We start from the raw sequence: 27,305 nt of genomic DNA on the forward strand, positions 1-27,305 counted from the left end.
TTCTTTTCCCTTGAGCTGGAGTTTTACAGTTCTGTATGATTGAGAAACTTGGTGTTATTGGGTAGTTCTATTGGCCTTGTGGAGGAGGGGCCTACGGTGCTGATTTTCAGTTGTCTTTGCCCAGGTGGAATTGGCACTGCCATTGCCAGGTGGCCAGGTTCGTTGCATGTAGCTCCAGAGATGGTGTGGAGGATGAAATTGGTGGTGCACTGATATCTTGCCTGGGAATTAAAGGTTCATGCCCCCCAACTCTACCGTGAGCCCTCATAGATAAGCAGTCACTCACTCTGGTCTCCCTGATTTCTCTCCAGCTCTGTTTTCATCCAGCCTGTAACTGTACGGTTTTATCTCAGGCATGGGACCTTCTTTTGAGTCTCCAAATTTTACAGACTCTTCTGGCCCTCACCCTTGCCACTTCTTCTGAGGGAAAGAGTGGAGTCTTGCAGGGGTTCTGCCTCTTGCTACACCCTTGCTTAAAGGATGGTTGCCCATATGTGCCATGGTTCATGGTTTCTGGCAATATCAAACAGAAAGTTGGCACCTGGGCTTACTGCTTGCAGCTGTTTTCCTCTGCTCTAATACCTGAGAACTCTGACATCCTTAGGCACCCCCATTCTTTCTGTGATCCTTAGGATCCTGAGACCATGCTGTCCTACCTGGGATTCCACTCTGCTGTGCCTCATAGCACCTTTCAGGCAAACTTCTAAAGGTCCTTATTTTGTGCTCTACTGCTTATAACACTTTCCAGTACCTGGCTTACAGAGGCTCCCTCCCCCTGCAGTTTATTTTCTTCTTTTTTTTTTTTTTTAAAGATTTTATTTATTTATTTGACAGAGAGAAATCACAAGTAGGCAGAGAGGCAGGCAGAGAGAGAGAGAGGAGGAAACAGGCTCCTTGCTGAGCAGAGAACCTCATGCGGGACTCGATCCCAGGACCCTGAGATCATGACCTGAGCCGAAGGCAGCGGCTTAACCCACTGAGCCACCCAGGCGCCAATGCAGTTTATTTTCTGAATAGCTGCTTGGATTCACGTCTCTGCAATTCCTACCTTTCAAAAAGTGGTTGCTATTTGTAGAATTGCAGCAGTTCTTTTCCCAGATCTCTGATTGATTTTGCAGGTGTTCAGAATGATTTCATAACTATCTAGCTAATTTCCTGGGACCAGATGAAATTAAGTTCCCCTAGTCTGCTATCTTACCTCTCTCCTAAATGTACATTCTTTAAAAAAAAAAAAAATACTGATTATTGCTAACTTACAGTGGTATATTAGTTTCAGGTATATGACACAATGATTTTATAATTCTGTACATTACTCAGTATTTATTATGATAAATCTAGTCACAATTTGTCACCATGTAATGTTTTTACAGTATTTTTGACTATTCTGCACTGTACTTTTCATCTTTGACTTATTTATTTTATAACTGGAAGATTTACCTCTTAATTCCTTTCAGCTCTTTTTCATCTTGTCACTCCCATCTCCTTTCAAACATCAATTGTCTTTATTTATGAGTTCTCCTTCTGTTTCTGTGTGTTTTTCTGTTTGTGGGGTTTTGTTTTGGTTTTGGTTTTGATTCCACATGTAAGTGAAATCATATGATATTTGTCTTTCTCTGTCAGACTTACTTCACTCAGGTCATAACCTCTAGCTCTACCATATTGTTGCAAATGACAGGATCTCATTCTTTTTTATGACTTAAAATATTCCTTTACACACATAAACACACACACACACACACACACACACATTTCCTATCCGTCTGTCAGTGTTTACTTCGGTTCCTTTTATATGTTGTCTATTGTAAATAATGCTACAACAAAAATGGTGTGCACATATCTTTTCAAATTAGTGTTTTCAAATTCTTTGGGTAAATACCCATTAATGGAATTATTAAATCATGATACATTTCTATTTTAATTTTCTGAGGAGCTCCATACTGTTTTCCACAGTGGTTGTAGCAGTTTATATTCTCACTGACACTATTTATTCAAAAGACTATCTTTTTCTCATTGTATGTTCTTGCCTCCTTCATTGTTGATTAATTGACTGTATAAGTGTAGGTTTATTTCTGGGCCTCTTGTTCGATTGATCTGTGTTTCTGTTTTTGTGCCAGTGTCATATTGTGTTGATTACTATAGCTTGATAGTATAGCATAAAATTATGAGTCATGATTCCTCCAACTTTGTTCCTTCTCCAAGAGTACTTGCTTATTTGGGTCCTTTTGTGGTTCCATACAAATTTTAGAATTATTTGCTTTAGTTCTGTGAAAAATACTATTTGTATTTTTTTGATAAGGCATTAAATCTATAGATTACTTTGTGTAGTGTGGACATTTTAACAATATTAATTATTGCAATCCGTGAGCGTCATGTATCTTTATATTTGTGTTGTCTCAGTTTCTTTTATCACAATTTCTTATACTTTTTAGAGTATGGGTCTTTTACTTCCTTGGTTAAATTTGTTTCTAGGTTTTTTTTGGTACAGTTGTAAATGGGATATTTTTTAAAATTTCTGTTTTTGCTGTTTTATTATTAGTGTATAGAAATGTAACAGGTTTCTGTATGTTAATTTTGTATCTTAAACTTGGCTGAATTCACTTATTCTAATAGTTTTGTTGTAGAGTCTTTAGGATTTTCTCTATATATTATTACATCATGTGCAAGTAGTAAAAGTTTTACTTTTTCCTTTCCAATTTGGATGCCTTTTAGTTTTTTCTCTTGTTTGATTGCTGTGGCAATCAAAATCAAATCAAATCAAAGTGGTGAAAGTGAACATTCTTGCCTTGTTGCTGATCTTAAAGGGAAAGCTTTCCATTTTTTCACCATTAATTATGCTGTTAGATGTGAGGGATTTTGTTTTGCTTTTTTTTTTTAAACGGCCTTTATTATGTTGAGTATTTTCCCTCATCCCCCTTCATTGAGAGGTTTTTTTTAAAAATTAAGAATAGATGTTATATTTTGTCAAATTGTTTTTTTGTGCATCTATCATGAGGATTATATAGTTTTTATACTTCTTGTTAATATGATGTATATCACATTAATTGATTTGCAAATATTAAACCATCCCTACATCCCTGAAATAAATCCCACTTGTTTGTGTTGAATGATCCTTTTTATTTTTTATTGATGAATTTGGTTTCCTAATATTTTGTTGACATTTTCCCATCTGTATTCATCAGGGATATTAGCCTATAGTTTTCTGTCTTTATAGTGTTTTTGGTTTTGGTATCAGGGTAATGTCCTCATAGAATGAATTTTTAAGTTTTCATTTCTTTTCTGTTTGGGGGGATAGTTTGAAAAGAATGGGTATTAACACTTCTTTAAATGTTTGGTAGAGGATGTGGAGAAAGGGGAACTCTTACAGTGTTGATGGGAATGCAAGCTGGCACAGCCATTCAGGAAAACAGAATGGAGGTTCCTCAGAACATTAAAAATGGAGTTACCCTGAAGCCCAGGAATTGCACTACTAGGTATTTTTTACCCCAAAGATACAGATGTAGTGAAAAGAAGGAGCACCTGCACCCCAATGTTCATAGCAGCAATGTTCCCAATAGGAAACCGTGGAAGGAGCTCTGATGTCCTTTACCAGTTGAATGGATAAAGAAGATATGGTTCATATAATCAGTGGAAAATACTCAGCCATCAGAAAGGATGAATACTTACCATTTGCATCGACATGGATGGAATTGGAGGGGATTATATTAAGTGAAATAAGTCAAACAGAAAGACAGTTATGGTTTCATTCATATATGGAACATAAGGAATAGCATGGAGGGCCATAGGGGAAGGGCAGGAAAACTAAATGGAAAGAAATCAGAGAGGGAGACAAACCATGAGAAACTACTCCAGGAAACAAGCTGAGGGTTGCAGAGGGGATAAAGGGGAGAGATGGGGTAACAGGGTGGTGGGTATTAAGTAGGGCATGTGTTGTGATGAGCACTGAGTATTATACACAACTAATGAATTATTGAATACTACATCAAAAATTAATGATGTACTATATGTTGGCTAATTGAACATAATAATTAAAAATTTAAAAATTTTAAAAAATAGAATGCCTCTATTTGATGCCTTCCAAAAAAATGTTTGGTAAAGTTCATTTGTGAATCCTTTGGGTCTTGGACTTTTGTTTCTTGGGAGTTTTTTAAATTACAGGTTGAGTTTCATTACTTGTGATGAGTCTGTGCAATTTTTCTGTTTCTTCCTGATTCACTTTTGGAAGATTCTTTTTAGGAATTCATCTATTTCTTTTGGGTTGTCCAGTTTGTCTACATAATTTTTCATAGTATTCTCATACAATTCTTTGAGCTTCTGTCCTGTCAGTTGTTATTTTTTTCTCTATCATTTCTGATTTTACTTGAGTCTGCTTTTTTTCTTGATAAATCTGGCTAAAGGTTTACCAGTATTGTTTATCTTTTAAAGAATTAGTTCCTCATTTCATTGATCTTTTCTATTCTTTAGTTTCCATTTCATTTATTTCCAGTCTAATCTTTACTTCCTTCTAACTTTGGTCTTTGTCTTTTTCTAATTCCTTTAGGTATAAGCTTGGATTGTTTATTTGAGATTTTTTTCTTGAATTACGTCTGTATTGTGTTAAACTTCGCCCCTTATTATGGGTTTTTCTTCATCCCAAAGATTTGGGACCATTGTATTTCCATTTCCAATTGCCTCCATGTATTTTTTTTTTTTTTTATTTCTTTGATTTCTTCACAGACCCATTAGTTGTTTAGGAGAATATTATTTAGTCTTAGGTGATTGTGTTTTTTCCATTTTTTCCCCCTTATAATTGATTTCTAGTTTTGTATCTTTATGTTGGAAGAGATGTCTGATATGATTTGTCTTCTTAAATTTATTGAGACTTGTTTAGGTATAAGCTTGGATTGTTTATTTGAGATTTTATTTATTTGAGATTTATTTTGAGTTGGCTAACATTTGATCTGTCCTGGAGAATGTTCCATATGCTCTTGAAATGAATTCATTCTATTTTGGAATGGAATGTTCTGTGTATATCTGTTAGGTTCATCTGATCTAACGCATCTTTCAAAACCATTGGTTTTTTGTGACTTTCTGTCTGGATGATCTATCCATTGATGTAAGTGGAATGTTAAATCCCCCCCACTATTATTGTATTACTCTCAATTTCTCTGTTTACATCTGTTAATATTTCTTTTATGTATTTAGATGTTCCTCTGTTGAGTGCCTAGTTACTAATTTAAGTTGTTATATCCTATTGTTGGATTGATATCTTTAATATTATGTAATACCTTTCTGTCTCTTGCTACGGTGTTTGTTTTAAAGTGTGATTTCTCTGATATAAATATTGCTACTTTTTCTTCCATTCACATGGAATATCTTTTTCATCCTTTTGCTTTGAGTTTGTATGTACACTTAGGTCTGTAGAAAATCCCTTGTAGGCAGTCATGTAGACAGGTCTTGGTTTTTCACCTGTTCAGTTATCCTGTGTTTTTTGATTAGAGCTTTCAGTCTATATACATTTAATGTAATTGTTGATGTGTTATTTACTTATTGCCATTTTGTTAATTATTACCTGGTTGTTTTTGAGTTCTTCTCTGTTGCATTTTTATTTTCATCTTCTCTTTCCTTACGGTTTCAATGGCTTTCTTTAGTGTTGTGCTTGAATTTCTTTCTTTTTATTTTCTTGTTTGTCTATTACAGGTTTTGTTTTTTGATTGCTATTGGGCTCATATATAACATCCTATGTATATATCAATCTATATTAGGTTCATGGTCATTTAAATTCAAGCACATTCTAAAAGTACTAAATTTTTATTCCTCCCTCCATATTTTATCTATATGATGTCATATTGGATGGTCATTCTTGGTTGTGGGTTTTTCCCTTTCAACACTTTGAATATATCTTACTGCTTTCTTCTGACATGCAAAGTTTCTGTTGGAATAGCCTTATGAGGTTTCCCTTGTGTGTAATTGTTTTTTCTTCTGCTGTATTAAGAGTCTCTCTTTATCATTAATTTTTGCCATTTTAATTAATATGTATTTTAGTGTGGACCTCTTTAGGTTCTTCTTGTTTGGGCTCTTTGATTCCTGGACCTAGAAGTCTGTTTCTTTCCCAGATTAGGAAAATTTTCAGCTATTATTTCTTCAAAAACTTTTCTGCCCCCTTTTTTCTTTCTTCTCCTTCTGGGATCCCTGTAATGTGAATTTGATGATGTCAAAGAAATCCTCTAATCTGCTCTTTTTGTTGTTGTTGTTGTTGTTGTTTTATTTTTCTGTGTAGTTTGATTGTATTCTATCATCCTATCTTCCAGGTTACTGATCTCTTCTGCATCCTCTGACTTGTTGATTTCTTCTAGTGTATTTTTCATTTCACTTATTGTAGTGTTCCTCTCTGACTAGTTCTTTATATTTTCTGTCTCATGGTTGAATTTCTCATTGAGTTCATCCACTTTTTTCTCAAGTCTGGTGAGTTATCTTTATGATTATTACTTTGAACTTTCTTAGGCATTTTACTTATATCTGTTCTGTTTTGCTGTCTTTCTGTGATTTTTATCTTATTCTTGGATTTGGTACATATTCTGTGTCCTTATTTTGTTTAAAACTCTGTATTTGTGGCTATGTACTAAGTAGCTCAGCTGCACTTCCTGGTCTTGTAAGAAGTAGCCTCCTGTAGTGGTGCCTGGCTGGCTCAGTTAGAAGAGCATGCAACTTTTGATCTTGGGGTTGTGACTTGGAGCCCCATGTTGGGTGTAGTGATTACTTAATTAAATAAATAAACAAAAAAATTAAAAAGAAGTAGCCTCCTTAGAGGTCCTGAGATACCCTGTAACACAACGCCCCCAGTTACCAAAATTAGATGCTTCAGTGGTATTCTTGTGTGGGGTGTATGTACCCTCCAGTTGTGGCTGAGCCATGATTGCTGTGAGTGCAGTGGTCCTTCAACCTAGCTGGCTACAGTGAACCTCTGCCCACCTACAGGCATATTGAAAGTCAGGGCTTGCTCATTGTACAGCCAGGTAAGAGGCTTGGCTGTAGAAACTATGGATATACTATCATGTGGGGTATCTCCCTTCCACACATCCCTCACCCTCATCCAGGGAGTCAGTTTTGAATGTTGTCTGTCCCAGCTGGGACTGCCTGATGGTATGGCAGGGCAGGAGCTGTTTTGGAGGTTTACCTTCTCATGTAGGCAGGTTAGGTGGAGTGGGTCTACAGGATAATGACAGGCAAGGCTCACGGTGCTAGTAGGATTAAAGAGGAGTGGTAGCACTGCCTCTCTAACTGCATCTGACTGTCTGCACTGCACTCACAGCAATCACGGCTTAGCTGCAACTGGACAGTGCATGCACCACACACACAGGGGACCCCCCAACCCAGAGCACCTAATTCTGGTTACTAGGTGGGGGATTGTGTTACAGGGCACCTAGGATCTCTTTTATTACCTGGGAGAGGGTAAGAAAAATGGTGCTTGCTAACATGGAGAAAAAATAAATCTTCCCAGGCACTTTTCAAAATGTTACTTCTGTGCTATGTCATGGGCCAAGCTATTTAGCATGCTGGCTCTTTAGGCGCACAGACATGGTTTCCTATCATCATCTTGCTCTCCTGGAGTTAAACCCTGTTGATTTTTAAAGCTATTGGAGTTAAGCCCTACTGATTTTCAAAGCCAGATATTATGGAGACTTTCTTCATGTGGGTCACCGGGCCAAGGTGTAGTGACTGATCCCCTCACTCATCTGTGCTTGTGATGTCCCTCCCATTTGTGGTTAGTTTTGCCAGGACTTTAGTTCCTGATTGCATATCTGCCCCCTCCTACCCTTTTCAGTAGGTGGCCTTCTCTCTGACTACATATAGAAGATCTCTTCAGCCAGTCTTCATGTTATTTTTCCGTTAGTTGCTTGAGTTAGTTAGACAGAATTGTTGCCTTGGTATCCATGGGATGAGGGGAACTCAAGATCCTCCGTTCTACCATCTTAAATATACATTTTTCATTTGTGAATTTCCCTCAAAATACTGCTTTGGCTGCATCCCACCATTTTTTATTATTGTATTGTTTTTTCTTCCGTGTTTCCATCTCTGCTAATCTGAATGCTATGGAGTCTGTTATTTTAGTAGTTACTATAGAAATTCCCTCATTCATTGTTTACTTACCAAAACCTAAAGTCAGTCTGCATTTTTACCCTCTCCCTGATTAATGCAAAGAACTTGTAATACTTTTAACTTTGTTTTTGCCCAGTTTATTTCCTATTGTTGTAATGTATTTTAATTCTACCTTCTTTTTAAAGTCCACAAAACAGTCCCCCAGGTGGCTCAATCAGTTAGGAGTCTGCAGTCAGCTTATGTTGTGATCCTGGGATTTGGGTATCAAGCCCCATGTCTGTTTACCTGCCTAGTAGGAAGTCTCCTTCTCCCTTTCCCTGTCCCTCTGTCCCTCCCTCTGGTTGTGCTCTCTCTCACTCTCAAATAAATAAATAAAATCTTAAAAAAAATAAAGCCCCCAAAACATTTTTAGCATTATTTTATGCCATGACTATATAGATTATATATTACCACTTTTTTACTCTCTTCCTGTCTCTGATCTTCAGGCAAAGATGACCCTCCTTCCATATGAAGTACATCCTTTAGAATTTCCTTTAGATGGGGTTCTGTTCTTCACAAATACTGAGTTTTTGTTTGTCTGAAATATTTTTATTTTTCTCTTCATTTTTGAAAGTTACTTTTGCTTGGAATGGAAATTTATATTGATCGTTATTTTTTAGGTATGTTAACTGTATTCCAGTGTCTGTTGGCCTTCATTGTTGCTGTTGGGGAGTTAACTGTAAATCTTTTCTTTTAATTTTTGTATCTTTCATATCAAAAGTTCTCTTCAGTATCTTTCACAACTGCTTTGTTGTTTTTTATAGTCTTTTTTTTTAAACCCATGTTTTCAGTTTCTTTTCACTAAACATTATATTTTGTATGTTCTGTAATTTGTATACCTATAGTTTTGAGGGACCAGATTTCTTTTACCCTGTCCTTCATAGTACCTTATTTCTCCTTGCTTTTTGTTAATCTTTGTGAACTTAGTTTTTATCACAGTATCAGTGGGAATTTTTGAAGATCTAGGCATAAGGTACATTTCCTTAAAGATTTGATTTTTTTTTTCTGTTGAAGTACCAGACAACAAATTTGGCATGAGAGACCACATTAAACTTGTGATGTTTTTCTAAACACCCAGAATGTGAATGTGGGCAATGAATCCAAGTGAGAGTCAGCTTGTAATTACAAATTCTTAGTAGAGATTTTTATCTTTTTTCCATCTACCAATTCTGTTGTGAAGACAGTTTTTCTTCTAGCCCCCCAGTTAGGGACAGGGGAAGGGACTGTTGTCTCTTCTACTGATTGTGTGGGCTTTCACAGTCCCAACTTTATATTTAGGAAGCCAGATTCTACCAGCCCACCAGTACCTCCATTTAGTAAAAGGTTTAGTGTTCAAAACTGTAAGCACATTTGAAAAAAATTGGAATTTTATGAAGAATATCTAACATTAGTTATTCAAATATAATCAATATACATAAATGTCAAACCACTAATGAAAGCTTTAGTTATTTAAAATGAACCAGGACTACTTGATCAGATAATTTGTTCTATCTGTAATATCAAGGTAGTTATAATGTGATCCCTCAGCCAAAAGTATAAAAGTACATTTGTTCCATAAAAGAGAAAGCTCCAGTATTGCCAAAGTGGTGTATTTGTTTTGCAGATTACAATGTAGTAGTACAGACAAATAGCCAGTGTCAGACATCATGCCTCAGTTTTTATTTAGAGCCCAGGAATTGGTCATAACTCAGTACTTTTATACACCTTTATTAGAGGAGCAGTTTTCCTGAAAAATCACAAGTAAATTATTATGTTTTCCCTCCTTTGTTGTTACTGTTATTTCTCCTTCTCAAACTTTATATGCTTTCTTTTTCTTTTTTTTTTTCCGCAGCATTATTGAAATATAATTGATACACCATACAAGTCACCTATTTAAAGTGTAAAATTCAGTTGTTATTGGTATATTCACAGACTTGTTCAAGCAGTGTTAGAACAGTCATTGCTGGAAAAAGAAAAACTATTAAGAGTCAGTCTCGAAGCCAAACCAAACCAAATTAAAAAAAAAGAAAAAGAAAAAAATGTCATTCTCCATTTCCCCCACTCTCCAGTGCTAAGAAACCATGAACCTACTTTCTGTCTCTCTAGATTTCTGGACATTTCATATAAATTAAATAATACAAATGTAGTCTTTTCTGGACAGTTTCTTTAACTTAGTATCTTAGTATCTTGGTACCAAGTTATATCAATGTTATAACATATATCAGCACTTTGCCAAATAATATTGTATAGATATGCCACATTTTATTTTTTCATTGAGCAATTGATGGACATTTGGGGTGTTTTTCTTTTTGGCTATTGTGAGTAATGCCTCTATGAACATTCATGTACAGGTTTTTGGTGGGGATATGTCTTTAAATTTCTTCTGGGTATGTACCTAGAGGTAGAATTGCTGTATCATGTGGTAACTCGATGCTTAACTTTCTGAGGAACTACTAGACATTTCCAATTTCTCCACCTTTTTACAATACTTGCTATCTCTCTTGTTATAGTCTTCTTAGTTGGTATGAATGGCTATCTTGTAGTGACTTTGATTTACATTTCTCTAATAGATAATAATGTTGAACTTCTTTTCATGTTTTTCATGTGCTTATTGTTCATGTATTTTCTTTGGAAAAATGTCAATTCAGATCCTTTATGCATTTTTGTTTTTATTATAATTAAAAAATATTATTTGAATTCAATTTAATTAACATATTGTATTATTAGTTTCAGAAGTAGAATTTAGTGATGCATCAGTTGCATATATCATCCAATGCTCATTACTTCAAGTGCCCTTCTTAATGCCTATTACCCAATTACCCCATCCTCCTACCCCCACTCCCTTCTAGGAACCCTGTTTTTCCCTATAGTTAAGAGTTTCTTATGGCTTTCCTCCCTCTCTGTTTTTATCTTACCTTATTTTTCCTTCCCTTTCTCTGTGTTCATCTGTTTTGTTTCTTAAATTCTATACGAGTAAAATCATATGGTATATTTCTTTCTCTGACTTCACTTAGCATAATACCCTCTAACTCCATCCACGTCATTGCAAATGGCAAGATTTCATTCTTTTTGATTTCTGAGTAATATTTCATTATCTGTCTATCCACCTGTCTATCTGTCTATCCATCTATCTATCTCACATCTTCTTTATCCGTTCATCTGTTGATGGACATCTGGGCTCTTTCCATATTTTGACTGTTGTGGACATTGCTGCTATACACATTGGAGTACATGTGCCCCTTCAAGTCACTATGTTTGATTCCTTTGGATAAATACCTACTAGTATAATTGCTCAGTTGTAGGGTAGTTCTATTTCTAATAATATGACTTCTTTATAATTTTGTTTTTCTTATATGGTTAAAAGTTAACACTGACTAACGTTAACACTTATTAACACAAACACAATCTTAAAATAACTTTCTACGAGTGGTATTATGAAGTCAAAGGATGTAAATATCTTTATAGCTTTTATATGACATCACATTACTTTTATAAAGTAAACTGTGCTTTTGTTTAGCAAATACGCTTAAAATTTTTTTTCATTTATTTTCATTTACTTTGAAGTTGATATATATCGTAAGTTGAAGAATTTTACTTTGTGTGGCAGGAATGTCAGTGATAAAACCCAGGGTAAAGTTATATATGAATTTTGTCATCTCAAGAAAAATAAATACATCTAATGGGACACTTTGTACTGATGCTGAAAACTGGAACAGCCAGTTGCCTTGTTAACTAAAGGCTAATACGACACCAAAAACTTACTATTTTATATTATTTTCTATTTTAACAATAATATAATTTGTTAAATTTTCTTTAGGCTTCGGGAGCAGGAAAGAAAAGAAGCAGAAGAAGCTAGTCAAAAGGAAATAGAAGAATGGGAAAGAAAACTACTAGCTCAAGCATCTCCAGCTTGTATGGAGACCATGTGGGAAATTCCAGCTATTGGGCATTTTCTTTGTTTAGCCCAGCAAATTTTAAATTTGCCAGAAATAGTCTTTTATGAATTGGAACGTTGTCTTCTGATGCCTCAGTGTAATGCTTTTCTTTCTAAAATAATGACTTCTCTGTTAAGTCCTCCTCATCGGAGACCTACCTTACATCGAAGACCTACTTTGCCTTATAGGACCTGGGAGGCAGCACTGAGACAGAAAGTACAGCAGTGGTATACTGCTATAGGGCAGACTGAAAATCCTGATAACTGTGCTGAAAAGCTTGGGTTATGTCCTCAGTTTTTTAAAGTTCTTGGAGAAGTTAATCCATTGGAAGAAAAACCTTTTCATGAACTGCCTTTTTACCAAAAAGTGTGGTTACTTAAGGGTCTCTGTGACTTTGTGTATGAAACACAAAAAGAAGTTCAAGATGCTGTACTTGGACAGCCTATTCATGAATGCAGGGAAGTTATCCTTGGTTATGATTATTTAGAGAATGCTTATGTGCATTTTCCACAGTTCTGTGGTGCAGATGTACGGATTTATAAACAGAGACCTTTTCAGGCTCCAGAATTTCCAGTTCCACCCATTAAAATACAAAGAGTACCTCGGATTAAGCTGGAGAAATTGAAATGTGACTATGTTAGTAATGGAGAACATAGATGTAGTAGAGGCCTGCCCTCTGGCTTCAAGAAAGAGCAGGAACTTAATTTTGATGCAACTTGGGGTTCTGCTAAAATGAACTTGGAAAATCATGACATCTCTGTTGAAATGGATGTGACATCCAGCTGTGAAATTAGAATTCACAGGCCCTGTGAAATTAAGAAAACTGATTGTTACAAAGAAAATTTAGAGGAACCAGGGAGTCCGGGGGAGGTTACTGGCTTTGAAGAGCCTCTTAGTCCAGGTGAAATAAGGTTTATAGAAAATCAAGAAAAATATGGTGAAGCTTCCAGAGTAAAGCCTGAACCCAGTCCATTAAAAGAAAATGCTCTAAAATCCTGCCAAATACATGTAAATGGAAGTCACAGTGATCATCCAGAAATTAACTGCCACAAAGTTGTAAGGGACATTCTGTTAGATCAGAGTCACAAAAAAATCAAACTAACTAAAATGAGGGCAAAAAAGAAGAAAAAGAAAAAAAAGAAATTGAAAGATGTTTTAAATGAAAACTTACAGAGAAAACGTGAAAGTCTTCATTCTCTGGCATTCAAATCTTACAAACCTGAGATCCAGAATAAGTTACTGATCATCAAAAAGAAAGTAAAACACAAGAAGCACAAATCTGGTAAGCTAACACAAATGGGTGAGGATTACATTTAAGCATACTTCATGTTATTCTTCCAGTTAGGTATCATGGAAGACTTTGATTGACAGAATGAAAAAAGAGAGAGAGAGGGAGAGAGAATGTGTGTGTGTGTGTTTAAGGGGTTAAGTTTTATATTTTTACATGTGATTAAAACCCAGAGCAGAAGAGGTTTTGTATATTAACAAAAAAATAATGGTGCAGTATATTTTAATTTAATTTTCAGTTGAAAACCTTTAGATATTATGTTTATACATTTCTCTGGACCACTTTCTCCATAAATAATGGTTCCTATCACTTATGAGAAGTTTTTTTTTCCCCAGGCTAAGAGCAGTACAGTGTAATGGAAAAAGCACTGATATCAGGAGATATCATTCTCAGTACCATGTAAAGTGCATAGCAACTTAAACCAAGCCAAGTTAGATTATCTTTCTGGGTTTCAGTTTTTTCCCCATATGATATTTTTATATCCAGTAAAAATGTGAAATACAAGGGAAAAAATTACATCAACTAATAGAATATGAAGCATATTTTTGTAAGAGGATTTGCACATGTCTTATATCAAATTTAAATACTCCGAGTTCTGTTACAAGTCTTTACTTAAACAATAACAAATAAATCCTATAAATAAAGTCTTCAATGGTTGGTTCCTCGATCTTTTATTACTCAGGTGTTTCTGCTTTTCCTGTTGTTTGCCTTTTAATCATTTTATGTCATTTTATGCCAAGAAGTAGGTGAGATAAAAGCAGATGGTGAACTCCATTTATTAAAAAGTTTAAAAGTTGCTGCTTGGGGAAGAACTTGAATTGTTTACTAAAATGAGTTGTGGTTTATTGTAATTATTTATGGATTTCATTTTCTTATGTCTTTACTCAGTAAAAAAGATAATTAAGATTTGACAGTTTTATAATGAGTTGGCAAATGAGGTAGTGAATTTTATTTAGCTGGTATAGTTGCTTAGTTATTTAAATAAGTACAATTAAATATATTTCAAAATATGTATGTAATGTATCATTGATAAGCATAAAATTTACTGTCTTAAGAACAGGCATGATTTATTAAACTGATAATTACAAAATGGTCTATGTTGACCCAGGTGATGAAAAACTATAATTTTTTAAAGTAACTTTCAGAAATAAGCCTTTTAACTTTTATAATAACCCATTAGGCTATATAAATTTAGTTTGGTTGACTTGGCAAGTTCGCTTTGAATTGTTAGCCTCTAAAATTTTAAATAATAGTTTTAAATTGGAATTATTTTTCCAGTTCCAAAGAATGCAGTATTGTTCTATTAATACCATTGTCACCATTGAAACCTTTTACTAAGTGTTTATTCCTGACCTACTATTCATGTGTTCAAAGGTAATTATGACTTAGGGGGTAGATATTGATATAGCTCCTATATAGACTATACCAATAGCAAATTAAAAATATTAACTCTGAAGCATTGGATTAAAAGGAATTTCTATTGTAAACAAAGTGTTGCTTACGTTTTTTTTTAAATGGAAGTTCAGAATATATGTAGAGCAGAGAGAAAATTTGTGGGAGTTTCATGTCCAGTTTTAGATGACTGAATGAAAAAAAACTCAGAAGTAAATTCAGCAGGTACTTATGTACCTTCTCTAAACATGTTTATTTTGTTCAGTACAGAAAGCTTATAGGCATGAAATAGAAGAAAATAATGCACTTGCATATACATTTTCCAATTTTATCTTCAGAGTAGATTTTAGAAAGTTAATCTTCTTGAATCTGGCAAATACAGTTTCTTTCTCCATTACTAGTACAGGGTAAGCATATGCCCATTCTATTTCTTTATCAGATACTAAACTCCTTTCTGTATAATAGGGTTACATAAAATATTGTAATAACAACAACAAAAAATTTGCTTTATATCATTTTCACTACACTTGTCTTTCTGAGGCTCTGTTATTAGTTATGAGACATTGTGACTTTTTATAGTCAGTTTTGGGCAATCCCTAATTCTGTTTCCTCTTCTACTCTTTTTAAAAGTGAGCTCCATGATGACAAGTTTGGAAAATGTGGAAATGCTCCTCTCCTGTGATAGATTCATATTGTGCATTAGTACAGGTCCAATGCATTTTTTTTTAAGATTATTTATTTATTTATTTGACAGAGAGAGATCACAAGTAGGCAGAGAGGCAGGCAGAGAGAGAGAGAGGAGGAAGCAGGCTCCCCGCTGAGCAGAGAGCCCGATGCGGGACTCGATCCCAGGACCCTGAGATCATGACCCAAGCCAAAGGCAGCGGCTTAACCCACTGAGCTACCCAGGCGCCCCTGTCCACAATGCATTTTTAAAAACTCTTGTATCAGAAATCATTAGATTATAGAAAGATATTATGATTTATATGTTTAGTAAGTAACATTCTCTATTGAGTTGGGGGGTAACGCCTAAGTAAACGCATAGTTTCTACAGAAAAATGTGTGAATGGTCAGATTAAATGAGATGAAGACTAAACAACCTCAAAACAGTTCATGTCAGGTTTTGCTACCATATAAATTATTTTTGAAACTTCAGTTTTGAAAACATTTTAGACTTCAGAATTTGAATAGGTGTGATTCTGGGCCTGTGTTTTAAGGACTCTGGGAAGTCTTGAGGAAAAGGAACCATTTAGTTTTGTTTAACCTGGTATTTTTTAAGTTTATTTGAACACACAGCTTTTCTTCAATTAATAGGATTCTTGTAGAATATGCTTTGGGATAGGTGTACCGTCCACGAACCTTCACTTGGGATGAACTAAATTCTACCTGTGGTTAAATGTCCATTTTAAATTGATTACTACAGGCTTTAATATTTGGTGAATCTCTAAATTTAGTAGCTGGGAGATAATTTTTAGTAGAAGGTGCAAAGACATATTGAGAATGATTTGTTAATTTTAGAGCACTATGAGGCAGTTTTGCAACTTTAAAACATTTTTACCTATTTTTCAGAGTTTTCTTTCTGGTTTTTTAATTTTTTAATTCATTTTTAGTTATGTAAGCCTTTTTCTTACTTTTAGAAACATTATAGAATAGGAAAACATTGGAATACTCCCTTTTGTGCCATTTTACAGCAACAGATACTTCTCCTTTATAAAAAAATTATTCACTTATGATGGTTGCATTTATTTCTAGATTATTTTGATGATTGTCTCTTCTCTATTTAATAACATTCTTGAGGACAGAATTTAGCATAGTAACCAACACATGGTTTGGAAATCTATTGAGTAAGTAAATGAACACACATAATATGGTTCACTCAGATATAACTAAGATTAACCCCTTAATCTTAGTCTTTTACACCCTTTTAAAGATGTTTATTTTTTTTAAATTAAATTTCCTTACAATTATTTTTAAAGATTTTTTTTCTTTTTTCTTTTATTTTATTGTGTTATGTTAGTCACCATACAGTACATCATTAGTTCTTTTTTTTAGCTTTAAAAAATTTTTATTTTTTAAATTTCTTTTCAGTGTACCAGAATTCATTGTTTATGCACCACACTCAGTGCTCCATGCAATGTGTGCCCTCCATAATACCCACCACCAGGCTCACACAACTTCCCACTCTGTGCCCTTTCAGAACCCTCAGAGTGTTCCATGGTTCATTGTCTGCATATAACACCCAGTGCTCCATGCAATACATGCCCTCCTTAATACCCATCACTGGGTTAACCCATCCCCCCACACCCCTCTACTCTAATTTTTTTTTTAATTTCTTTTCAGCATAACAGTATTCATTATTTTTTCACCACACCCAGTGCTCCATGCAATCTGTGCCCTCTATAATACCCACCACCTGGTTCCCCCAACCTCCCACCCCCACCCCGCCCCTTCAAAACCCTCAGATTGTTTTTCAGAGTCCATAGTCTCTCATGGTTCACCTCCCCTTCCAATTTCCCCCAACTCCCTTCTCCTCTCCATCTCCCCTTGTCCTCCATGCTATTTGTTATATTCCACAAATAAGTGAAACCATATGATAATTGACTCTCTCTGCTTGACTTATTTCACTCAGCATAATCTCTTCCAGTCCATCCATGTTGCGTCAAAAGTTGGGTATTCATCCTTTCTGATGGAGGCATAATACTCCATAGTGTATATGGACCACATCTTCCTTATGCATTCATCCATTGAAGGGTATCTTGGTTCTTTCCACAGTTCGGCGACCGTGGCCATTGCTGCTATAAACATTGGGGAACAGATGGCCCTTCTTTTCACTACATCTGTATCTTTGGGGTATATACCCAGGAGTGCAATGGCAGGGTCATAGGGAAGTTCTGTTTTTAATTTCTTGAGGAATCTCCACACTGTTCTCCAAAGTGGCTGCACCAACTTGCATTCCCACCAACAGTGGAAGAGGGTTCTCCTTTCTCCACATCCCCTCCAACACTTGTTGTTTCCTGTCTTGCTAATTTTGGCCATTCTAACTGGTGTAAGGTAGTATCTCAATGTGGTTTTAATTTGAATCTCCCTGATGGCTAGTGATGATGAACATTTTTTCATGTGTCTGATAGCCATTTGTATGTCTTCATTGGAGAAGTCTCTGTTCATATCTTCTGCCCATTTTTTAATACGATTATCTGTTTTGTGTGTGTTGAGTTTGAGAAGTCCTTTATAGATCCTGGATATCAACCTTTTGTCTGTACTGTCATTTGCAAATATCTTCACCCATTCTGTGGGTTGCGTCTTTGTTTTGTTGACTGTTTCCTTTGCTGTGCAGAAGCTTTTGATCTTGATGAAGTCCCAAAAGTTCATCTTCACTTTTGTTTCCTTTGCCTTTGGAGACATCTTGAAAGAAGTTGCTGTGGCTGATATCGAAGAGGTTACTGCCTATGTTCTCCTCTAGGATTCTGATGGATTCCTGTCTCATGTTGAGGAAAACTGGACAGCTATATGTAGAAGAATGAAACTTGACCGTTCTCTTAACACCGTACACAAAGATAAACTCAAAATGGATAAAAGACCTCAACGTGAGACAGGAATCCATTTAAAGGTTTTTTTTATTGATTTATTTGACAGAGATCACAAATAGGCAGAAAGGCAGGGGTGGGGGTTGGGAAGCAGGCTCCCTGCTGAGCAGAGAGCTCCATGCAAGGCTCAATCCCAGGACCCTGAGATCATGACCTGAGCTGAAGGCAGAGACTTAAACTACAGAGCTACCCAGGCACCCCACTGTTCATATTTTTTAATAGAATTGGCCTTACACACTATTTTACAATCTCTTTTTTCCACATAACAATATACCATGAACATCTTTGTGTGACAAATAGATTTCTGCAATATTATTTAAAATGACTGCATGGGATTCTGTTACATATATTTTGTAGTTACTTAGCAAACTTTATTGGACATTTTGGTTGTTTTCAATAATACTCTGTTGTAGATTGTGTAAAAGTGGTAGAGTTTGCTGAAATAAAGTAGATTTTAAAAGGTAGAGGACTTTTTATAAAACCTGAAGAAATAGGCAAAAATGATTAAAGATACATTAATTGTTAGAAAAAGCTTATAGTGTTTTAAGTCACTCATATATTGGCTGTATAATATTCAGCCAATTTGGTTTGGAGGGTTTTCCTGCTCCTGAAGTGGTCATTATTTTTAATGAAATCATTTTGTGATAGCTCCTCTAGACTGGTTAAAATATATAAGTAGTGTTATTCTTTCATAAGTGAATAAACTAAGACTCAAAGGTGGTAAATAATTTGTTTTAATAATTGTTAAGTATGTAATAAAAACATAATAAAAAGTCAAATTAAGGGTAAATCAATGTGTGCTATAAGAAGTCTCAGAAGGTTTAACAGAGGATAAAGGACTTTGAAGAATAATGGGGATTGAATAAATGAAAAATGATTATTAATGTAAGCAAAAGCATGGGGTTATAATTAAGCTGGTGTCACTGAAAAAAAAGAGCATCGAGAAAAACTTAAGGAAAAAGTTACAAAGTTGAAGTTTTAGAAGCTGTTTGAATGATGAGAACATACCAATTTGGGGTGATCTCTTTCTGGGCAGGTAGTGTTATTTTAAGTAATTGAACCAGGTACCGAGTGCAAGGAAATGAGCTTAAAGTAAGACATAATGTATAAAAATCAGTAAGTTCCTTTATACAGAATATAATAATAATCAGTTAAGTTCCTTTATACAGTGTAATATATAATATTTGATCATATCCAGGCCCATTACTGTAAAAGATTTTATAGTTTTTTGTTGATAAGATTATAAAACCTATCTGTGCGTATCTTTATGGGGAAAATTTTTAGAGAACTAACTCAAGATGCGAAGGTACAAGAGAGTAAAAGAACTGATAGAACACCTTGTCCTTTAATTTTAATGCTTTGTTCTCTTTCCCCTCCAGAAATGAATACTCCTAATGCTAAATGTATGTCAGGCACTATTCTAAGCCTTTATACATATTTTCTCATTTGATTTCCATAAAAACTCCATTAAATGATATCATTATCCCTCAATATATGGGTTTTATAGATTTAAAAAACTGAGGCACAGAGAGGTTTATTAACTTGTCCAAAGTCACACAGCTAATAAGTTGCAGGATTAGGAGAAAGGATCTTTAGATGAGGGGATTGAAGGTAAATTTAGGAAGAGGAAATTTCTAAATCCAGATAAGGAATGATTACATGTCTATTCTATCACATTGACATCATAACTTGCAAGAGATTTACTACAAATTTTAACAACAGATTTAGTATTTAAGCTAAAGGGGAAAAAAAGAAATAGTTGTTCAGCCGCTATTGAATTATAAGACAGTGTTAAAAAAATTACCAGTATGATGAGAAATTTGCTTGTAAGCAAGAAGAATAGAAGAAAAATCAGTTGTTTTGTAAAGGTCAAATTGCTTGCTTAGAGATACAACACTCCAGTAACTTGTATAGAATACAAACATTTGCTCAAAACGTGCACACTTAGTAAATAAAACATCAAATTTAGATTCCATTTCTGTGACTTAAGATTCTGGGTACTTCCCAGATTCACTAATAATGCAAATGACCTTGGCATTTTATTTTTAATAGTGATTAATATCTTAGTCTCCATTCACTTGCTATGATTCCTAAAATGAAAAAGCACTGAGAAGGTAGTGAGTGTGTTAGGATAAGATTTATATAGGCAGAGGGAGAGAATCTCCAGTGGACTCCATGCTTAGTGTGGAGCCCAACTTGGGGTTCCATCTCACAACCCCAGAATCATGACTTGAGCTGAAATCAAGAGTTAGTTGCAGGGCGCCTGGGTGGCTCAGTGGGTTAAGCCTCTGCTTTCGGCTCAAGTCATGATCTCGGGGTCTTGGGATCAAGTCCCGCATCGGGCTCTTTGCTCAGTGGAGAGTCTGCTTCTCTCTCTCTCTCTGCCTGCCTCTCTGCCTACTTGTGATCTCTCTCTCTCTCTCTCTCTCTGGGTGTCAAATAAATAAACTAAATCTTAAAAAAAAAAAAAAAAAGTTAGTTGCTTAACTGACTGAGCCACACAGGAGCCCCTTAGGATAATTTTTGAATGTAGAAAGGCCAAATCTAGGAGGGCTTTGAAGTCTCTGAATATTTCAAGGGGCCAAAGAATGAGGGCAGGCAGGGAAAGCAAGTGAAGGAGAAGAGTAAAGATGAGGAGTAAGAGACTGAGGAAAGAAGAGTTGGTTTGGGGATAATAATCATTTTTTTAACTAAGAGGTGTATCTCCATATCCTAGAAGACTAGAGTTCTGTGCCTAAGCTATAATGTGAAATATATTTTTAGTTAATATTGTTTTTCTCTCAAGTTGGGTTTCCTTTACTACAGCTGTTTTCAACCTAGTTTTTAAAAAGCTTCCTAGGCTGCACTAATTACTAGGTCATATTAAGTTTTCCTTATCTATATTCCAGGTACAAGCTGACGCTCACTTTTTGCCCATATCTATGTTTTAGGCCCAAGAATTGTGTTGAAACTCCGCATATGCTTTAAATTGACTTCTGACTTTAGTACAATCCTAGATCTGAGAATTGTATTCTGTTTTACGGGATCAGGTGACAGGGCAGTGGGGTTAAATACCTGGAATGTGATCAAGCATGTGTTAGAGGAACAGAAGCCCACTGGGGGGCAGTATGTAACTTGTCCTGTGTATATCTTGCCCTGGAACAAAAACAGATTACCAAATAAAGGCTATATGGTTTTCTTTTTTTTTTTTAAAGATTTTATTTATTTATTTGTCAGAGAGAGAGTGAGTGAGAGCGAGCACAGGCAGACAGAGTGGAAGGAAGAGTCAGAGGGAGAAGCAGGCTCCCTGCGGAGCAAGGAGCCCGATGTGGGACTCAATCCCAGGACGCTGGGATCATGACCTGAGCCGAAGGCAGCTGCTTAACCAACTGAGCCACCCAGGCGTCCCAAGGCTATATGGTTTTGTAGTATCCCATGCTCCATTTTAAAAGTAGTATAATAAAAAGGAAGAGCTGATTTTTACTGATGACTACAGGAAAATTTGTATTCAAATTCTTATGAAGGTGTAGACTGAAGACTTTAATAGTATATGCAAATTTTTTTTTTTTAAGATTTTATTTATTTGAGAGAGAGGTTTTTATTTATTTGAATGAGAGGTAGGTCTCCATCCTGAGACTCCAGGATCATGACCTGAGTGGAAGGCAGTTGCCCAACCAGCTGAACCACCCAGGCGCCCACATGTAAATCTTCTAATTAAAAGGGATGCTCTGAATTTGTCAGAATCAGATTACATTCCTGCAGAAGTTTTGAAAGAATGCAATGTTTTATCATAAAAAACAGCACGATTTTAAAGTGAGACAAGTCTAGTGCAAATATGTCTCAGTGCCTATTTAGCTACAAGTCCTCCCATCAATTTACGTATTGATACCCTGTTTCTTTATCTGTGAAAAATGAGGTAATCCTACCTTGCTGTAATCATTAAAAGAGTAATTGGAATACCAAATGCATAGTACTTAACATGGTGACTGGCACATGGGTAGGAATCAATAAATGGTAACCAGGATTTTCAAGAGGTAGAATTACATAATGAAAAGAACTTGGACTTTGGAGTTAGAATCCCTGGTTATGGTGCTTACTTAAAGTGTAACACTTGAATAAGTTAAGTAATCTTTTGATCTTCAATTATTCCACATTAAAATGAGGTATTGCCAACCTTGGAGGGTTGTTTTGAGATTAACTGAGGTAATTTATTTAAATTATCTTGCTAAGTGTCTGATATATATATATAATAGAGTCTCAAATGTTAACCTTCTTACTACCACTTCTAGGTCATGTTGCGAAACTTTGGTGAAATGTGTAAATTATTTTAAGTTACCATCAGTGTTTTCTTCACTAAAGAATAAAAAAACTCAGATGACCCTAATAATTATGAACAATTACCTGCTTACCTGCTTTCCTTTTCCTGTCTCCAGACTGGTAAAATTTCTGTTGAAAAGTAAGATTCTTCTATATAAGAATCATTTCTCATAACTTCTGTATGAAAAATGCTGTAAATATAAAATGAATAATGTGATTTCTATTGTCAACAATTCGACCTAGTAAGAATAAGAAACATAAATAGATCATTATAATACTGTATGATGTGTTATCTAATGTATATACAAAGTAAAATCGTAGCAACAGAGGACATATGAGTAAGAAGTGAGTTAATAAAAGAATTTGAAGAAGGTTAAAAAATAATACTTGGTTTGGACCCTTAACATCATGGCTTAGTAAGAGAAGTAATAGCAGTTAACATTGGTCGCTTAACTATGTGCCTAACAGTAGTCTAAGCTCTTTACATGTTTTAATTTCTTTAATTTTCACAAAGAAAGTAGATGTTTTATAGATAAACTGCATAAGGACATAAAGCAATTTGCAGTTATTAGGTGATTAGGACTGTTATTCAAACCTAGGTAGTTTAGTTCTAAAATTCAAACTTAAAAATCACAACACAATATTAGTTCCATTTACTTAATCATGTTTAAGTATCCTAATGACATAGTGAAAGGAAATATCCAGTAACCACTTCACCTGCTTAATCCATTAAAATAAGTGACTTCTGCAATTATCATATGGTTTCAACTTACTTGTGGAGTGTAAGGAATAACATGGAGGACATTAGGAGAAGGAAAGGAAAAGTGAACTGGGGGAAATCAGAGGGGGAGATGAACCATGAGAGACTATGGACTTGAGAAACAAACTGGGGGTTTTAGAGGGGAGAGGAGTGGGAGGATGGGTAGCCTGGAGGTGGGTATTAAGGAGGACCCGTATTCCATGGAGCACTGGGCATGGTACATAAGCAATGAATCTTAGAACACTGTATCCAAAAAAAAAAAAAAAAAAACTTATGATGTATGATGTATTTTATAGTGACTAACATAACGCAATAAAAAAAAAATAAAGTAAGAGTGACTTCTAGAGTTAACTGAAAATTTAGTACCTGAGTTTAGTGCCTATGTGGGAACACAGAGAAATTTATTGGGAGTATCAAGGGTGACCCTCTGTTGTTCTTATGAATAAATAAATATCAAATCAAATGATTTTTAAAAAGCTAATTAGAGCAGTGCTGTGGGTTGGGGGAATAAGGAAGGATTTCATTTCCTTCAAATTCTTTTTATATCTTTTTCAGACTTAGTAGGGCCATTAAATTTTTTCCTATAAATTTTAAAAAAGGGTAAAGGTAGTGTGTAGAAGAAAGGCAGTCTTCTGCCCAAATTCATGTGACCCCTTGGGACCCAGTTTAGAAATTAATTGTACACAGTTTAGAAATCAATTACTCTAGCTATATTATAGAGATACCAATAATTTAATAATTTCTTCCTGAATATTGGCTAAGTAGACTACCTACTTACCTATTTTTGTAATTTAGTTGTGGTATAGGTTCTGTGTAAGTACAGAAACAAATAACAGTGATGAGGAGTATGCATATGTTAGGTTATTTTAATTAAAAGTAAACATCAAATGACAGGTTGATACTAGAACAAGACAGTAAAATCCATGTGAACCTCAGCAACTCAAAATTTGCAATAGTTCAATCATAGTATACATGCATTTTTATAGACAGAATTAGAGATAATCAAATTATAGTTCCATGATATGGTTAAAAAGGAATACAGGAGAAAATACAATTATATTGTAAATTGGAATTGTGCCTACAAGTTGAATAACATGTTGCAATCAAATGACCGTTTACATAGAGGATCATATCTGTATAGGAAAATATTTAGAAAGGAGCTATAGGTATTATGCTGAACAGAATTACTTTGTGTACTCATTTTCCCTTCTAAAAAATAGTAATTTTAAAGCTGATTTTAGCTTAGTAATGATTGTGAAATAAAGTTAACTTTTAAGTGTTTCTAATTAATTTTTTATTCCCTTACATAGATTTTCAGCTCTGGAAGGACAGGATTTCCATTTTATAGTTCTTTGTTGTCTATAAATTGTACAGTGCCCTGTATCTCATGTTTGTTGAATAATTAACAGTCAGTTTATTGAGTTTGCTATATGCAAGTGGAAACAAAACATACTTTAAGATGTTCTTTCTAAAAATAGTGATTATGTGCCTGTATGTCTCTCTTTTGTCATGTTAGATACACAGAGTAGATATGCTTCAATGTGTGATATGAATTGGATTTCTTTAAGAATGTAGATTTATTTTCCCCAGTGTTTTCTGATTGCACAAGTGACTGGATGCACTTTTTAAAGGGAGATTTTTACTTTGTTTAAAACTGGTTATTGAATACTTCCAAAGGCAGCCAATTAAGTGAGTGCAGAGCTAAAAGAATAGAAAAACCTTGTTTCCTAAGCTGCTGAAAGGATTTTCACATTAGGTTGGCTTTAGACCCTAGTCTTCAGAGTGTAGTTTTATGCAAGTTCCTGACTATGGACGTCATTGTTAAAAGGTAAGATTTTTTTTTTTCTTATGTAATCTCATTTTAAGTTGTGAAGTAGATTTTAACTGAGCAGAAGTAATGTGACTTTTTTTTTTGCCAAGTCTTAGTATAATAAATTCTGATACTGTGCAACTCATTGCAGATTTTGATAGTTCTGTTCATATGTCAAGAAACCCGTGTTTGTTCATATGTCTGTTACAGGTAGTTATAGTTTAATGTTTACTTTTACTGGGGCTTGTTTTGATTCATCATTTTTATTTGACTCACTAGCAGCCATCTGTTAGTTATATTTTAACTTTCAAGGTTCTATGTAATTTGGTTTTTGTTAATGAAGTGCTATAAACAGTATTATGAAGATTTTCTCTTTTAATCTTGAAAGGAAAAAAATCCATATCTAAAAAAGCAGTCACAAAGAAGAGGAAAACTGTTACAAAGTCATCTGCTGTACCAGAATTTCAGGTAAATATTTCAATTTTGTCTCAACATTTTGTAGTTTAATTTTTTGCTTTAATGTTTGTTTATATTGTTCCTCAAGAGATTGGCTAAATTCCACTGTAATGGGCATACTTTCAATGAAATGTTTCCATCTATGACTTTTACCTCTTGGAGTACAAGGCATAGTTAAAATTGAATCTAATGTTTCAAAATTTTTACCTCCGTTTTTGTCTCTTTGTAGCCAAAAGTCTCTTTGATTTTTAAATGCTATACTGCTTTGTAGAAGTAGTTTAATAGAATATACATTATATATTATAAATATAATAATACAGACATTTATATAACATTTATATAACAATATATGAAAGTAAGTATGTAAGTCTTCCAAGAATAAATCATAATTTGTAAATAATTTGTAAATAAGCAATTTATTTTAATTTTGGGGGCACTGTAAAAATGGTTGACACAAATCTTTTAACTCTTAGCTATATACGAACTTCAGAAAGAATATTAAGTAACATTTAATTGAATGGTCTTTAAACATTTCTGCAAAAAGAAAAAAAGTATACTTAGCGCCATATTATTATTTGAAGAGTTTTCATTTGTAGTTGGTACCAGAATAAGCAGAGATTCTCACTTCAAATAATACTTTTATTTTCTATTTTATAAAAGATGTGTTTTCTTCAAATGACCCTTTTTAAAACTTTCTTTGTATTACTGTGTCCAAACCAGTTTCAAAAGTTTTATAACCTAATACTTAGTTGCCAAAAAATAAGTGATATTAAAATGAATTTTTGTCAGTCTCAAGTCAAGGAGAAAATAAAGGAGTAATAACTATGAAAATATTGATAATATATAATGTGAGATGATCATATATATTTGACTTTTTGAATATATACATTCAAAAATGTAGACATCTATTTTTCATTAAAAACCTTATTTTTGGAACTGTTTTCATGGAAGTTACTAATTGGTAAAAATTTAATATTTTTAAATGAGCAGTGAAAGAAAATGACAGTTTTCTTTTAGTATTTTAGGATAGAATATTTTTAATGATATTCTTAGAATGAATTACAAACATTTTTACAAAATCATTTTTTATAATATAACCTTGGTTACAGGATATTTAGCGGAAAATGTATGTTTACTGTTTTACTTGGAGGACTTTCTAATCATTGCTTATACCTCTTATCAAACTTGAATAGTATATTGCTATTCTTTCACTGATATCATCACAGCCTTTGCTGTTTTCCCCCTCACTCTCCCCCCTCAATACCTTAAAATATTCAATCCGGGAATATAAGTCTCAGAACAGATCTGGCCTGCTGTTGCTGTTTATCTCCATTCCTATCCCTAGTGAATGGACTTTCATATGTAATAAGTGGCGTAGACAGCATGGACAGTGTTTTTCAAACGGCAAATGGTTATTCATTAGTGAAGCATGAGATTAATCTAGTGGATTACATGACCGGCATTCCTTTTTTAAGCTAACAGTTAAAATAGAAAAGAAATTATGAGTGTCTCAGATGTAGTAAGGGTAATACCGTTTCATGAAACTTTGGTTTTGATCTTGTGCTTATTGTACTGGCATGCAGTGTAAAATACATTTTTGACCATGGGTCATGAGCAAAAAAGTTTTTAAAAAGTTAAAAAAAGAACTAAATGATGCTTTGTCAATTACTGACCATTTGCTTATCACTCT

The 27,305-nt window shown here is 34.4% G+C and overlaps 1 protein-coding gene across 2 annotated transcripts in view; it reads left to right on the plus strand.

Annotated features, from left to right (window-relative positions):
- Positions 1-27,305, plus strand: part of KIAA2026 (KIAA2026 ortholog) — a 140,307-nt gene that overhangs the window by 53,727 nt on the left and 59,275 nt on the right. For both annotated transcript variants that reach the window (XM_004781968.3, XM_045069853.1), the window contains 2 exons: positions 11,912-13,311; positions 25,548-25,627. In XM_004781968.3, coding sequence (XP_004782025.1) covers positions 11,912-13,311; positions 25,548-25,627 — 1,480 coding nt within the window. The remainder of the gene's footprint in view (positions 1-11,911; positions 13,312-25,547; positions 25,628-27,305) is intronic.

Source organism: Mustela putorius, unplaced genomic scaffold (genome assembly GCF_011764305.1).
Source record: "Mustela putorius furo isolate JIRA1106 unplaced genomic scaffold, ASM1176430v1.1 tig00003944_pilon_pilon_pilon, whole genome shotgun sequence".
In the NCBI taxonomy this organism is placed as follows: Eukaryota; Metazoa; Chordata; class Mammalia; order Carnivora; family Mustelidae; genus Mustela; species Mustela putorius.